Source organism: Corella eumyota, chromosome 1 (assembly GCF_963082875.1).
Source record: "Corella eumyota chromosome 1, kaCorEumy4.1, whole genome shotgun sequence".
In the NCBI taxonomy this organism is placed as follows: domain Eukaryota; kingdom Metazoa; phylum Chordata; class Ascidiacea; order Phlebobranchia; family Corellidae; genus Corella; species Corella eumyota.
The window spans coordinates 19,395,479-19,410,770 of NC_137490.1; the positions used below are offsets into that span (position 1 = coordinate 19,395,479).

At 27.5% G+C, this 15,292-nt stretch overlaps 5 protein-coding genes across 5 annotated transcripts; 2 read left to right on the forward strand and 3 right to left on the reverse strand.

The window, feature by feature from the left end:
* Positions 1–617: 617 nt before the first annotated feature.
* LOC145763582 (transcription factor MafK-like) lies at positions 618–2,580 on the forward strand. Its single transcript, XM_082575048.1, has 4 exons — positions 618–793; positions 1,123–1,248; positions 1,579–1,698; positions 1,886–2,580. Exons 1-4 carry the CDS (start codon positions 656–658, stop codon positions 2,000–2,002), a joined length of 501 nt encoding a protein of 166 aa, XP_082431174.1. The 5' UTR covers positions 618–655; the 3' UTR covers positions 2,003–2,580.
* Position 2,581: 1 nt separating this feature from the next.
* Positions 2,582–6,688, reverse strand: LOC145763580 (uncharacterized). Its single transcript, XM_082575046.1, has 16 exons — positions 6,601–6,688; positions 6,424–6,505; positions 6,278–6,311; positions 5,730–6,199; positions 5,550–5,640; positions 5,396–5,457; positions 5,108–5,226; positions 4,828–4,894; positions 4,503–4,583; positions 4,362–4,433; positions 4,041–4,104; positions 3,825–3,959; positions 3,644–3,744; positions 3,312–3,374; positions 3,125–3,237; positions 2,582–2,955 (listed from the first exon to the last, which is right to left on the reverse strand). Exons 1-16 carry the CDS (start codon positions 6,647–6,649, stop codon positions 2,894–2,896), a joined length of 1,665 nt encoding a protein of 554 aa, XP_082431172.1. The 5' UTR covers positions 6,650–6,688; the 3' UTR covers positions 2,582–2,893.
* Positions 6,689–6,888: 200 nt separating this feature from the next.
* LOC145763579 (dynamin-like GTPase OPA1, mitochondrial) lies at positions 6,889–10,161 on the reverse strand. The gene has a single exon (XM_082575045.1). The coding sequence runs from the start codon at positions 10,114–10,116 to the stop codon at positions 7,219–7,221; it is 2,898 nt and encodes a 965-aa protein (XP_082431171.1). The 5' UTR covers positions 10,117–10,161; the 3' UTR covers positions 6,889–7,218.
* A 749-nt stretch (positions 10,162–10,910) lies between these two features.
* LOC145763581 (cysteine and histidine-rich domain-containing protein 1-like) lies at positions 10,911–13,566 on the forward strand. Its single transcript, XM_082575047.1, has 8 exons — positions 10,911–11,107; positions 11,333–11,442; positions 11,564–11,730; positions 11,891–12,029; positions 12,159–12,229; positions 12,490–12,712; positions 12,832–12,894; positions 13,070–13,566. Exons 1-8 carry the CDS (start codon positions 11,032–11,034, stop codon positions 13,295–13,297), a joined length of 1,077 nt encoding a protein of 358 aa, XP_082431173.1. The 5' UTR covers positions 10,911–11,031; the 3' UTR covers positions 13,298–13,566.
* Positions 13,554–15,130, reverse strand: LOC145741709 (uncharacterized). The gene is made up of 4 exons (XM_082559350.1): positions 14,823–15,130; positions 14,622–14,731; positions 14,434–14,540; positions 13,554–13,928 (listed from the first exon to the last, which is right to left on the reverse strand). Exons 1-4 carry the CDS (start codon positions 15,128–15,130, stop codon positions 13,770–13,772), a joined length of 684 nt encoding a protein of 227 aa, XP_082415476.1. The 3' UTR covers positions 13,554–13,769.
* Between the last annotated feature and the right edge of the window lie 162 nt (positions 15,131–15,292).

Genomic DNA, 15,292 nt, shown 5'->3' on the forward strand with positions numbered 1-15,292 from the left:
AAAAATCCCCTAAAGTAATATTGATTTAGATGTTGGCGTAAATTGATTATGAGTTTTGTTGCTTTTGTGTTTCCAAATTAAAATAGTTACAAAATATTTGTATTCTTCTATTTAAAAAAACCACAAAACTAGATTTTTTTACGACAACTCTGCGAATAAACAAAACTCTTTGCCGAAAACGTTTATCAAAATAAATCAGTCATTTTTTTATTTAAAAATTGAAAATAGAATAATAGTTTAGAAAAATAATATTGATTTTAGTGTTAAAAAATATAGTTCCGACCTAATAACTTTAAATATGTTTAAAATTTTGTCATCTACGTCATTTTCGTCAATGACGTCATTGTTTTTAATATACCGTCAGGTATTTTTCTTTGTATCATTACGTAGCAGAAATTTACCATGACTTGCATTGAAACCTAGTTAAACAGCTTAATAAATAAAAATAGGTGACTTTATTAAACATAACCTTGTAAAGTTAAAATAATATTAATATTTAATAAGGAATTTAGTTTTTTGAATAAAAATACTTGTTTACGTGTTAAAAATATGTAAACTAAAATTTATTTAATTTTTGAAATATAATTACGTTAATTAAAATTCTTTGCTTAGAAATTTTTACAAAATCCTAATAAAAAAATTAATAAAATCAATTATGGATTATGATGACAAAAATGAGATCTCGAAACTTTCAACAATTCAACCACCTCAAGGTGATAAGTTTACTGACGAGGAATTATTAAACTTAAGCGTCCGAGAGTTAAATCGACATCTACGGAGTTTATCAACTGAAGTATTTTAATCTTTTTATTTTACAGTTCAATATTAATTTTATGAATAGTTTGTACAAGTGTCTTATTATTTTTAAAGTTAATCTGCTAGTTATGTTATTTTAATAGTTATGTTTTTTTAGAAATTTTCTAGTTTATCAACTGAAGTAATTTAATGTTTCATTTTCCCAACTGAATATTAATTTTTTGATTAGTTTGTTTGAATATTTTATTATTTTTTAAGCTAGTTATATTATTCTAGTAAGCCTCTATATAAGTTTTTTAATTTTTGTAAAAACTATAAAATTTTAAATTAATTTATTAAAACTAATAAATTAAAAACGAATCTCAGGAAAGTCGAAGGTTAAAACAACGTCGTCGAACACTTAAAAATCGTGGATATGCTGCTTCATGTCGCATTAAAAGATTAACACAAAAAGACGAACTGGACATTGAAAGGGTTCAACTACAGACTGAGGTTAAATGTTAATTTAAGTTTTGAATCTTTGTTCTTGTGAATCTAATTGTCCAGTGTATATTAGTCGAAGCAATAAAAACTGATTGGTCTTTCTCTGTAAATAAAAAAGTTAATTGGTATTACTCTGTTATAATTGCTATAAAGAATATATGCTAACCTTGCTAAGTCAAACTATATCAAGGTAAAAAACAGATTATTATCATGTTAGCAATATACACTAGTACACCCACCCTAAAAAAAGTAAACCAATTGAATGCTATCCTTTAATTAAAATGTTAGTTGGCTTTCTACAAATATTAAAAAATTAAAAACTTGATTTTTAATTCTTAGGTTGATAGAATTGCCCATGAAAATCAAAAAATGAAACTTGAACTTGAAGCGTTTCAGAAGAAGTTTAACGACCTTGAACAATTTGCTAAAAGTATTGGAAAGGGGAATACTAATTCTGGGGTAAAACTTTTCACTTTTTTTTTCACTTTAATTTTTTAATATATATACAACATTAATTATAAATCTGTATTAAATAAAGTTTATCATTAAACATATTTACTTTGTAGTGATTCTCGTACAATTATGCTTAAAAAAATTTTGTTAATTTTTATATTTTTAAAAGACCAATTTATTTAAATACTTTCAGGAAAGTTCTGGCCAACAATCTACAGCTACAACTCTACATATTATTCCACCCCTACCCTCAGCAAGTAACACAGTCATAGTTGAAACCTCCACAAAACAAGAACCTAACGGAAGTTGATAAAAACAAAAAATAATATGTAAATGTACATGAACTGTTGCCATCTTTAACAGGAATGGCTTCACATATTGTTCTAATATAGTTAAGAGCTGTATAAAGTAATAAACATTATATACTTTACATTTTTGTACTTTAAAAGTGTAAATACTTTATTTGGTAATGCCAAAGTAGGGGTTGCTGCACATAGTTGTTATGATATTATGTACTAGATATTAACCTTTCTTTCAGTTTAAGTTTGTTATTTTAGTTTATTGATATGATTATTTTAATTTCACTAATACTTTGTGTATTTATTATTTGATTTCAAAATATTCGCAATCAATGTACATAGTGTTTTAAAATAACCTTTTATATCAATTGCGCTTGATCAGAAACTGAAAATGATAACACAAAAATTTTTTTTGCGAAAACAATTTTTTTTTTTTAAATTAATTATTGTGTTTGAATCTAAAGTTTCAAGTAAATAACAAATATTTTTCTGTGTAAAATAAAAGTAAAAAGTTCAAATATCCTTTTACTTTTACAATTTAAAAGTTTTTTTTCCAATTGATTGTAATGTGTATTAAATTTATGTTTCATAATGATTATGATTATTTACTTAAAACCACTATGTCAATACTAATAGGTCAACCACTAAAAATTCCAATACATTATTTTTAAGAAGGTTTATTGAAAAGAATAAAAAATAAAACGAGGTATTACAAAAACAAAATTGCAACAAAAACACTTGAAGTCTACAAAAAAATTTATTAAAAATACAAATCTCACTTACCATCTGAAATTTGTAAAGCAAAAATAAAATCGTAAAAACACCCGTAATAAAAGAGGTGTATAGGACAAAACAAACATTAACTATCATCTAACAAACCCAATAATGATGTTATAGTGGCTTCAATTAACTTTGATCTTTCTGGCTTTTAATCGCGGTTGAATTTGGACATCAGATTCTAAAACTATATTTTAGTTCAACAAAAAATTCTGGTTAAAAATTGGTTTCTAATGTTAAGATAAATTTGAAAATTGTCAGCTCAAAATAACAAAACGGCATCTTGAAAAATGTAACAAAAAAATGTGTTTAAAAATATGTTTTGTTTACAAAATTTTAAAAGTTTTTAGACCTACCCTGTGCATTACTAGTTTTGGTTTTTGGAGATTTTTCTGTTACAACAATTTGACTTTTAGGCAAAAGTCGAATGAATCCAGATTTTAATTCCTTTTTAGTCTGAACACTTGTCCTTATTTTTAATCAAAAAATTTGTAATGTTAATAACTGTTTTTGATTAATTTATTAAATTGATATTATATCTACCTTGGTTTTAATTTTAATGGTTCTGTTTTAGCTTCTTTTTTTGATAAAGATTTAGTCCTTTTTCTGTTAATTTATTAAAAACTTTAAGAATAAAGACTTACTATTAAGGTAAAGATAAAAAACATGGTAAAAATATATATTTTTTAATTAAGTTAAAATCTCTAAAAAAATGACATTTATAGTTTTTATTGAGGTTCTTTACTTATTAATAATTTTTTTGAGAAAATCTACAATAAAAGCCACGAAAATTTAATTGTTACACAAATGTTTTAAAGTATAATATGACATGGTCTCCAAACCCAGCTTTTGTAATTTATTTTTTGAATATTTACCTTTTAGTTGGTTGTTTATGAGGCAAACCACAACTATTTCCTTTTTTACATTTCCCAGTGTCATAAAAATCAGGACAAACTCTAAGATGTTTCTGTTTGCACTATACATAAAACAAAAATAAAATTGTGACTAAAAAACAAAACTTTAAATTTTTCTAAAATTAAGTGTATGCAAACTGACATTTTCGGCTCGCGGACAGTATCCGGTTGTTGCAAACGGACGGCAGACTGGTGCATTGTGTCCAACAAAAACATGCAAGTACGGACAATCTTTTGTGCTACATTTTCCATGGACAAAAAACTGACAAACAGGCATCTAAAAAAAGTTTAAAAATTTGAAACTGCACTAATTAGTTTTGCCAGATTAATTTCCATGCATTGGTGATGTTTAAAAAACCTTTTCTTTAGAAATTTTGTGAGAAAAAAGGCAGTTTTCATTTCGACAAGTTCCCCTTAAAAATCTAAAAAAACACAACAAAAATTGTAATTTATTTTAAGCACTCAAATATAACCCTGTTTAAAATCTCAAAACATAAAAAAAAACTTTTGTTTTGTAGACATACTTTTATTTTTTATAGAAAATTTTAAACAAGTTTCACAATCTGCCGATTAACAAGCTTGTTAAGCTAAAAAGAAGTTCTATTAAGTCATCCCCAAAAATATGTTAGCAGTTAATTGAATACTAAATAAATGTAATTAAAAAGAAAAATTAACTTACTGAGTACAAAGAGCAACTCTTTCGGGGTCATGGGTAAATTGACATTTATTTCCCCTCTTACATTTACCAAACCTGTAATTAAAAACAGCATTTTGATAAACATATTCCAAATTTTCATAGCCTATAATACTAATGATGTACCTGTTAAAGTAAAGGCAGTAAGTTCGTTTTAATTTGTGGCGATTTTTCCGAACTGTTTGTAAGCTTTTCTGTACTGCTTGGCTGTAAAACAAAACACAAAAAACTTACAATCAAAATTTAAAACACGAAAAACTTACAATCAAAATTAAAAACACAAAAAACTTACAATCAAAAAAAAAAAAAAAATTTTAAGAAATACAATTCTGCTGATTTACACTATAACACAAAAAATCTATGAGTGTTTTTTAAGTCATTTCAAAAAAAAATACAAAAGTTGTACTATCAATTTTCTATTTTTATCAAATAAAATAAAACATCAACCAACCTAGCTAACTTTTGCTTCAAAGAGTTGTTGTGATATTTTGCAGGAGCCAATTTGAAAGCTGTTGCAACTATAATTAAAAACATTAATATATTAAGATTAGTTTTTAACAAAATCTTTAATATTCTTTAAAAAATATATTGGTATCTATGGGTTTATATAAAAAAAATTCATTAAAAATATGCATCTTTATATACAATGTATTATACCATTTTTACTAAATTATTATCAATTAATAATTAATTACATTAACACATTAATTATAACAGGAAATAATAACAACCTTTATTTGAGCTTTTGTTATTTATGTTTCGTTTTAGAACAATATTTCCAGTTTTAGAACTTCTGGTTTGAATTGTAGTAAGTGGGGGTCTAGCTTGTATAAACTTATATTTATCTCTTCTAAAAAATAAAATAATTATTTTGTAAAAGTCATTGTTTTATCAGTGTGTTACTGTATTTAAAATACTCTTTAAAATACAAAAAATGGATAAAAATTTGCTATTAACAAGATAAAAATGTACAAATTGAATTTAATGAAATTAAAATTAAACTGGTTTTATGTTTTTACTGAGTGTTAGTTAAATATCTTCGAAATTTTTGAGTTTGAAATTGATTTTGTGATTTGGTGTTCTGAAAAATAAATAAGAGAACAAATAAGAAGTAAACAAAAATAATTAGCCTTTAATTTAAAAAAAATAATAAAATGTTAAAAAATCTGTTACCAAAGTTGTAGAAGAGTTTGTTGTATTGTTTTCTTTTCTTACAACTTTGTATTTGTTCTTACTTATATTTGCCCTTGAACCACTATGCATTCTATGAAATTAAAAAACAATATTTTAACAAGCAAACCAAAAAAAATGTATATATATATACTGTAAAATACAAAATTACTCTAAAATTACCTTGTTAAGCTTCTTTTGCCAGGTGAAACAAATTTTGTGGCTGTTTTAACAATTGCAGGAGATCCAATATATTTATCACACCACAGAAATTCTTGTTTTGAGGTTTTGGTAATGGGAGTAATTGAAGACATTGACTCACTAGAACTTGAACTACTTTGCATGGACGAAGTAGACAAGGCTTTAAAGTGTGTTGTTTGTTGCTGTATCTTTTTTTGCTGTTCCTGTTTCTGTTGACGCAACAGCTGTTGCCGCTCCAATTCTTGGTGTTGCGATTTTCGTTGTTGTTCTAATTTTTGTTGTTCCAAATATTCCTGATGCCGCTTTTGTTGCTGTAACTTTAGTTGTTGTTGTTGTTTTTTGCATTGTTCTTCTAGCTTTTGTTGTTGTTGTAACAAAACAGTTGAGTCGGATTTCCATTTATATTGGTTTGTTTTTTTATTTGGGTTAGCTTTGAAATGTGTTTGAGAATTCTAAAAAAATAACGTTTTGAAAATATAAAACTTACTTAAAAGTTAGAATAAAAAATGGCAAATTTATATTTAACTTACCAAATTTTTACCATTTTTATATGTGTACGGCGATCTAAAAAAAAATGGTAACAATATAATTTTACATAACATATATGCTAAATTTCAAGTTTTTCGCAAAAATGATAAGTTTAAATTTTTAAATACACAAATATACTTTCTCTCACCTGTTATTATGGCTTGAGTTTGAATGTTTAGTTGTAGGGTAAGGTTTAGTTTTATTCAGTTTTTTGTGATTTTCTAACAACCCTAAAAAATTCAAAATATGAAAAATCAGTTTAATTTAATTTCAAGTTTAAAATAAAATTATTGCAATAAATGTGGCATGATACAAATTTACTTACTTGTATAATATAGAATTTCATTTTGTAGTTTTTTTGATTCTGCATCCATTTATTTAAATTAACACAAAATTACTTAACCTGTAATAGGAAACAAAATAGTAAATTGTTTTTGCAGATAATAACATTAAATAGACAATACTACAAGTTATACAGTATTCATTAACTGTAAGTGATTATAAGCAAGAATTCATCAACAGATATTACCATATTTTTAAATTAAGCTAATTTTAAAACACTAATGAAACTTAATTGCAACAAACAACAGAATAAACTTTTTTAATTGTAAGTGACAAAACTTAAGGGCAGTACAATAGAGTTGGATTACAATAATTACTACAATAAATATGTGAACTCATGCAACAAATATTCGCGACTAATTCATTATTACAAAACTCAACAAAAAATCCTTAATGCATTAAACTGAAATTCATGTCAAAAGTTTTTTTTAATATATATCTGAAAAATAATTTTGGAAATCTTAAGGAAAAACAACACTAAACAAATTACACAAAAAAATAATAAGACAATAGAATAAATAGCAAAGCCACGACATTGGTATTTATGCAAGCACTTGTCAAAAAAAATTAAATAATTTTTCAAAGTTTTTAATTAAAGATTTCATCTTTCTTTACGTAATTCATCAATAAATTCTTCCAATTTTTGTTGAATATCTCGAACCTTTTTTAATTCTTCAGCAAGTTCAACGCGCCGACCGGTTAAAAGTTTAAGTTTTGTTTCACGATCCTGTCCAAAATCTTCCAGGACTTCCTTGACCTCATTCTCGAGTCTGTGGGCCTCAGAATTCATCACTTGCTGGCGTAATGAGTTACTTGTAATCGCTAACATCCGTTGAATTCTCCAAAATAAAACAACATCACTACAATCAACATTTTCTATGTCGTCACTGTTGACTTGCGACATTCCGAGAGCATGGTGACGGAAAAACTCATGCCTGCAAAACTGACATCGATTTAAAGCTTCTTGGAGAAAATGTTTTCGATGCAAAATTTGCCAAGTATCTAAAATTAAATCATCATTTACTTCGATCCCTTTTGTTTCAAGGTTTTTACGAATTGTTGTTATCTCATCATTAGATAAATAAATCCCATGCTGTGAATGAGCTTGAAACAAAGTTTCAAGTTGATTTTTAATCTCATTTCGTTGGTTTTGTTCCCAATTTCGATTGGTCCAATGGGTCCATCGTTGAAGAAATCCATGCCCGACTAACTCTGTGATTTTTGAGTTGGTTTCATTTAAAAGGCCACCTAAGTTTTCTTCAATAAATCTTATCGCATTTTCCCATTGGTGTTTATCCGAAATTGATCTATCTTCAAGTGCATTTAACTGAATCACACGCAACGTATCGACATAATCTTCATTCCAAGAATGTCTTGACACTGCCTCGTCCCTTACAGCACTTTTAAGTTGGTCAAAAATTGTCTCAGACTTTGAATTTTTGTGATTATTTTCCTGCCCATCTACAATTACTTTGGAGAACTCTTCGAGCAACGTTTCTTTAGCAACTTCGATCGACGTTTTCGGTAATGTTTTGTCAGCCCACTGTTTTAACTTGATATCAATTGTGGTGTTGAAAGACCCAGAGCTAGCCGATTGTGCAGCTGGGAGATAGATATTCTCAATAACGTGATTTGAAACTCCTTTCCACATTCTTTTTTGAAGCGTTTGCTCCCAATAAAGAGGAGGTATATTAACAAGAGAAATAATATCATCCAGTATTTCATTTTTAGCTTTTTCAAATAATTCCGTTCGATCTAATTCACGAACTCTGGGAAAATTGTTTTTCCACTCTGTTTCTAAATTAAACCTCGTTGCTTTAAAGGCGTCAGCCTGTTGTTCAACTGAATCTCTGACCATTTTCCAAAAGCATTTTGATACTGCATAACTAAGATTTGCTGTTGTGAGTTGACTTGCTTTTAGCAAACCAGATTTAAAAACCTTTGAATTTGAGAAAAATTCTTCTTCATAATCTTTTATTTCGCTTATAGTTGCATTTCCACTTCCCCTGCCAGTGACCACAGCGAAATATCCGAGTGCTTTCATTGGAAACAATTTCCCATCCAAAATTTCCTGAATCCGACTTGGATTTGTGATATTTTTTTCAGCTAGGTCAACTTTTGTAAGCACAAAAATAGTTCTTTTTCCAGCTGGATCCATTTGGCTGACTAGATCAGTAACAATGCTTCTTTCAGCATCAACTGAGCCATCTTGAATGCATAGAATAATTGCATTAGGGTTAGACATGTATTGTTTACTCATATTACATATTGCATCTTTAGTGTTTGGTGCCATGCCACTTGTCATAGTACTTATCATGCCCGGTAAATCAACAAGAACCATTCTTTGCAACCCCGGGCCCTTTACACTGAGTGATATTGTATCTGTGCTGACAGTTTTACCATCAGAGCAGCTCGCTCTCATTCGAAGTTCAATCTCATGTCTTAGAGCGACCAATTCTGCTTCTTTTGTAAGATCAAACTCTCGTGAGCTGTCTCGGAACTGGGCGATATGTGTTGGGCCTTCACTCAAGGTCACCTTCACGGGTGAACGAGTCATCATTTCACCTGACCCCCGAGGAAAAATTCGTGCTTGAGCGACCATCTCTAATACACTTGTTTTTCCGGCACTTTGGTCACCAACTACCACCACTCGAGGCAGATGATCTTGAGTGTCATAATTTAAGTCGTAATCAGCTAATTCATCCAAAACTTCTGAATACATATCAATTAAAGATTTTTTGATTTTTCGGCGATAAATATCTTTATCGTCTTTTGACAACAAAAGTTTTCTTAAATTTCTGTTGTCGCGTTCTAGTTTCTCAATCATTTTTTGATATTTTAATTCAGTTTCAACAACTTCATTTTGTAAATTTTGTAATTTTTTAGCATCATCGTTAGTTTTTTGCGATACTTTTTCTTTGGCTGCTTTAAGCTTGATAGTATCCCCTTCATTTTGAAGTTTTAGATTTGTCGGTAAAATTGAAGCAGCAGAAACCACATTTCCGTTAGATTTTGTATCAGGTAAATAAGCAGTTAAAGTATCCAGTTTTGAAACCTCAAGATTTTTCCATTTTTCTTTCGTTGAAACCCAATAATCTTTCATTGAAACCCAGTTTTCGTGAGATTTGTACCCAACTGCCCCAATTAAATCCCGACCATTTTCGAAAGTTTTTTCGAGCCACGAGATATCGGGAAAATGTTCCTCAAACCATTCATCGTACACAGATTTACCGTACAGAACCCCCCCAATAGTACCCCCTAAAATCCAATATCTTAATTTTGTTGCTTGACTAACAACAACTTTTAACACAGCTCCAACAAAATTTCTTTGAATCGATTTTTGATAAGATTTTAAAATAACGGAAGTTTTTAAAAGTTGCTTTTCGTTAACTTTTTGTCGGTTTAGATTCAAATTCCGAATAGTTGTTACTTGTAAGTATTGGGGATAAAGTTTAGAAATCCCATATCTTAGTTGATTGTTTAGTTTTAGAAATCGCATAATGACATTATTTCCTTTTCTCAAGTTAAACCAGACATTTTTCTACAAAACCTAAATTTAAAAAAAAAATTGTTAGTCAGTTTGGTGACAGAACGTGATAACTTTAAGGACTAATTTTTATTTTTAATGTATTATGCGTAAATCTGTAAATTGCGTTATTAATCTTAGTAATTAATAGACTGATAGAGCTGCAAAAACCGTGTAGGCTTTTCAGTTTATCGTATCATAACTCAAATGACGTAATAAACATTTATAATAATAAAATTAAAACAAAAAAACACAACTAAACTTAAATTTTTCTTACGTTTTGACATAACTTTACTAAACAATAAACAAACCCTTTAAAACGCAATGACGTAATAATACAAAAACTTCGTCATAGAGGTTATGACTCTTATTGTTTAAAACAGAAATAATAAACAATTTGTAACATTTTTATTGCCACCAACAATATTTATCAAATGCAATTATATTGTTGTCTTCTACCTTTATTTATAATTAAATTAAATGTTACTAACTTGCTAAAATAAAAATTAACTTTACAATGGTTTTTATGAAATAAATTTAATAAACTAGTGTTTTTGTGTGATCATAAATTTTAAAACAATTTGTATTTAAAATAACACATTACATAAAAAAAAACCATTAGGTTTTATTTGATAACAATATATTTTATATTATAAACTCTATTTTCTATTAAAAAAAGCAAATTCTAAACATTATTTTAAATAGTCGACCGACGATCACTCATGCGTTAATTATGACGTCACACAACAACTTCCAAACGAATTTACTAGAAAACTGAAAACAAACTTCAGCTGTTGTTGTTTTTGTAATCAGCTGTTTCAAACTCAATTTCTTGTTTCTCAAAATTTTTAGTTTTATTTTATTTGTTTTTTGGTTACAAGTATTACAATGTCTGATGTTGAATTAGTCCAGTGTTATAACAAAGCTTGCGGGAAAAAATTTTCAGCGGTGGAAAATAAAGACGGTATTATAATATTTTTATTAATTTTTTATTTATACGAACTTGATTATACTGTACAAAATTTGTTTGCAATTATTTTGAAGTTTTTAAAGGGTTTTGACACATTTTAATTATAAATGTACATCATTAGTCAGTTCTACTTTTAATTTGTTTTCTTAAAAATGTGTAATTTTTTAAACATAAAAAGATATCTCCAAATTGCTTTATAATAATTTAAATTGTGTTTAGAATCATCATGCCAGCACCATCCTGGTATTCCAGTATTCCATGATGCTTTAAAAGGGTGGTCTTGCTGTAAAAAACGAACGACAGATTTTTCTGATTTTCTAAAAATACCTGTAAGTTTGTTTTAGTATATACAAACATCTTGAACTTTAATATATGTATTTTTAAATAAAAGTAAATCTATATATATAGTGCTTTTATAATGCATTTAATATTTGTCTGATTAATATGTAGGGTTGTACATATGGATTACATAGCAATGAAAAGCCGAAAGAAGAAATGAAACCAAAAGTTAAATCTAGTAAAGAAAATGGGGTAAAAGAAACACCAATCCCAGCCCCAAAACAAGAGACTGCCCCAAGAAAACCCGACCCAAAAATGGAAGATTTTGAAAGACCCAGGTAAGTTGAATAACTTTGTTAAAAACTTATATTTATATTAATTTATCTCTAATGGAAAATTTTTTAATTGTCTGCACAAATTTAAATTTTTTATAATTCATTTGTATTTTTATTTCCTGTATGTTTCAAAGTTAAATATTTTATGTTATTACATTTTTAGTTCAGACGAACCCTTTATTAACCTACCCGTCAAAGCAACTCCATCCTACAACAAACAAAAAGTAAATGAAAAAGTTGAAAAAGAAGATGAAACAATTATAAAATTTGGGACTAAATGTCGAAAAAGTGGTTGTGATTATGTAAGACTAACTTTATATTATATATATATTAATAATTTTCTACCAATTTTTTTTTCGAAGAATTTTTTTTAATGGTAAATTAATCTTTATGTCACAAACATGTTATATAATGTATACTATTTGTTTTAGGGTTACACTAATTCACCAGCTGACAATTCAACTTGTTTATATCACCCTGGAACAGCTGTCTTTCATGAGGGGTAAGTTATTTGTATTTGTAATTTTTAACACCTTATGATTTTAAGTTGCAATTTGCTACACACTCCAATACAAGTTTAAACCCAAATTAAATAAATAATTGTTGCTTTGTAATATGTAGTATAACTTTACCTTTTTGTAATAAAATATTAAATCTGCATTTTATTTTTTTAATTTAAAAGTTTATTTATGTTGTTATTTTTTTGTTGTAATCAACTTTTCGAAGAGAGTTATGATAAAAAAATATTTTTTTTATATTTAGGATGAAATATTGGTCGTGTTGTTTAAGAAAAACCAGCGACTTCACAGCTTTTCTTAACCAGGAGGGCTGCAAAAAAGGTGAACATTGTTGGAAGAAAAGTGAGGAGGAAAAAATGGTTGTTTGTCGATATGATTGGCACCAAACTGGACCAAATGTTTCTGTGTCAATATTTGCAAAATTCACAAACATTGAGTTATCCAGTTTCCAATGCAATCAAGTTTTGGTAAGTATTTTTAACTTAGTTGATTATATATACCTTTGCCAACAGTTAGTGTACAACATTATAGTATTATAGATACTTCTAGTAAAATACTTAAAACTGATAGTTTTTATTTTTTTTAGTTAAAATCCGAGATAACTTTTGAGGGAGGAAAGAAATTTGAATTAAACATTAACTTATATGGGGTAAGTTTTTATTAGTATATTAAATATTTTCTGACGAAAACAAAAAAAAGATAGCAAGTAAACTAAATTTGTTTTCCTTTATAAACAATATATATATTTTTTTGGCAACATTAAAGTAAAATTTGACATAAAAATCAAGAAATAATATAAAAACCGATACTATGACATCATAAAGGTGATTGACCCCGATCGAAGCAAGGTCACAGTTTCCGGGACAAAAGTTGAAATTGTACTCCGAAAAAAGCATGCCCTCAGGTGGAAAAAATTGGGGGAAATTGAAGAAAGGGTTGCGGAAGAGGTCACTCAAAATGAGGATAAAGTAAAGAAGTTGGATATTAACGAGGACAAAGCTGAAGACAGTGGAAGTGATTTGGAGGGAATTGATGACATCATATTTGATTGATGACATCACAATTAAACATTTTTAAACTTGTTTAAAGCAGTAACAAAATAGACCAATTTTTTAATGAAATTAAAACTATTTTTTATTTAGAAAAAAAATGTTTTTATAACTCTTTTTTTCAATACAACATTTATAGTATTTATTACTCTTTGTAATATTCAGTGTCGCAACATTAAATCAAGTGGAAGTTTTTAATAAAATTTTGTAAAGAAATGAAATAAATTCTCAACATATAATACTGTACATAAACCAAGGCAATTTTAAACTATATTCAAATTAAAAAAATTAGGATTTGTACAACCTAAGTTAGTAAGTAACAACTACTATATGTATATAATGTCCAAAAAAAATTTAACTGTTACAACACATGTATTTATATGAAATTCACTTAATAAAATTAATAATTTTAGTAGTTAAAAAGTAATATAAAACTAAATCAGACAGGACCATACCTCTATTTAGGATTGGTTGGTTATTCAGGAATATTGAAATTAAATTCTAAATTTTGAAGATCTTGTTTGGATTGTTCAATAAATGAATTTATATTTTTTACTTCCAGCAGTAACTCAGTAGCTTCAATTTTACTATTTTCTTTTTTAGTTTCCATGAGAGATTTAAAGTCCAATGAAACCTGTTTTAATAAGATCTATACTTAAAAAAGATACTAAACTGTTTTCTGATATGAAATAAAATAATTTACAGGCAAATTTAGTTTACCATAGCAAGCAATATTTCTGCAGCATATATGTTTACACTGCTTAGTAAACAAAAAAATACAGAGGATCTTTATTCTTGATACGAGAAGGTCGAATGCACAACCTAAACATAGAGTCACTTATGTTACCCTGACCCAGTCTCGAGTTGACTTTAGCAGTTTGGGAAATTATATAGATAATAATTGCCTAATAATTTTTCTGCTGATTAAGTGCTTGCTTAGTTTACACCATTTATAACGCATTACCCAAAGGTGCTACAGTATGTGGTGTAGCAAGTGTTTTTAACACTACACCACGCATAATAGGTCAACAATATTAGACATATGCCTTAAACAGTTCAAGACTGAGGTAAGGCAAATATATTTATTTAATTTTCTAGCTATAAAGTTAATTTAAATAGAGCATTCAAGTTAAATTTACATCTCTTTTAGTCTGTGTGATTGGATCAATATTTTCATTTTCCAACAAATTAATTAAAACTTGATTAGAATTTTTCGATTCCTGTAATTCCTTTTCCATTTTTAATACTAAAAATAAAATTTTAAAGTCATAAAAAATGTCTTAGTACAATAATAATACAATTTTTATGCATTGTTTTTAAAATATACCTTGTTCATTTTTTTCTTCAACGTCAAAATTCATGTTAACCAATGATTGCTTAGTTTCCAATAATTCATTTTCTAAAACATTGATTTTTTCTTGCAAATTACTTTCTGAGCTAAAAATCAAAACAGAAAATTATGTACCAGATTTTAACTTTCATAAATTAAAAAAAATCAAGGTTAAAAAAAATAATTTTAAAATGATACCGTTTGATTTCTGAAATTCCTCTACGATCGTTGGTAATTTTCTTTTTTTGAAAAACTTGATTTTCTTCCTTTTGTTTCGGTAAATTTGCTTTAAATTTATTAGGCTGCATTTTCTTAGGTTCAACAACCTTCTTATTCACTAAAGTTTCTGGTTTTTGTATTTGCGTTTCAATTTTGGCCGATGGTTTTGGTATTTCTTTTTTCAACAACGTTCTACGCGGGATATCACGTTTAATTTCAGAAGGTTTTGGAATTCCTTTTTTGCCCGAAATTGTCTTAGCCAAAGGTTTCTCTGTAGGGTTTGACATTTTTATTTTAAACTAACTATTTTATAGCCTCTATACCTAAATATAACTCCTATTTTAAGCTAAAATTGTTGGCTTAGCTTTAGTAACGTTTTAACTTTAGAAATATTTTCTAAATTTTCGCGCAAAAAAAGGGAAATACCCCAATGTTTCCAAATAAAAAAT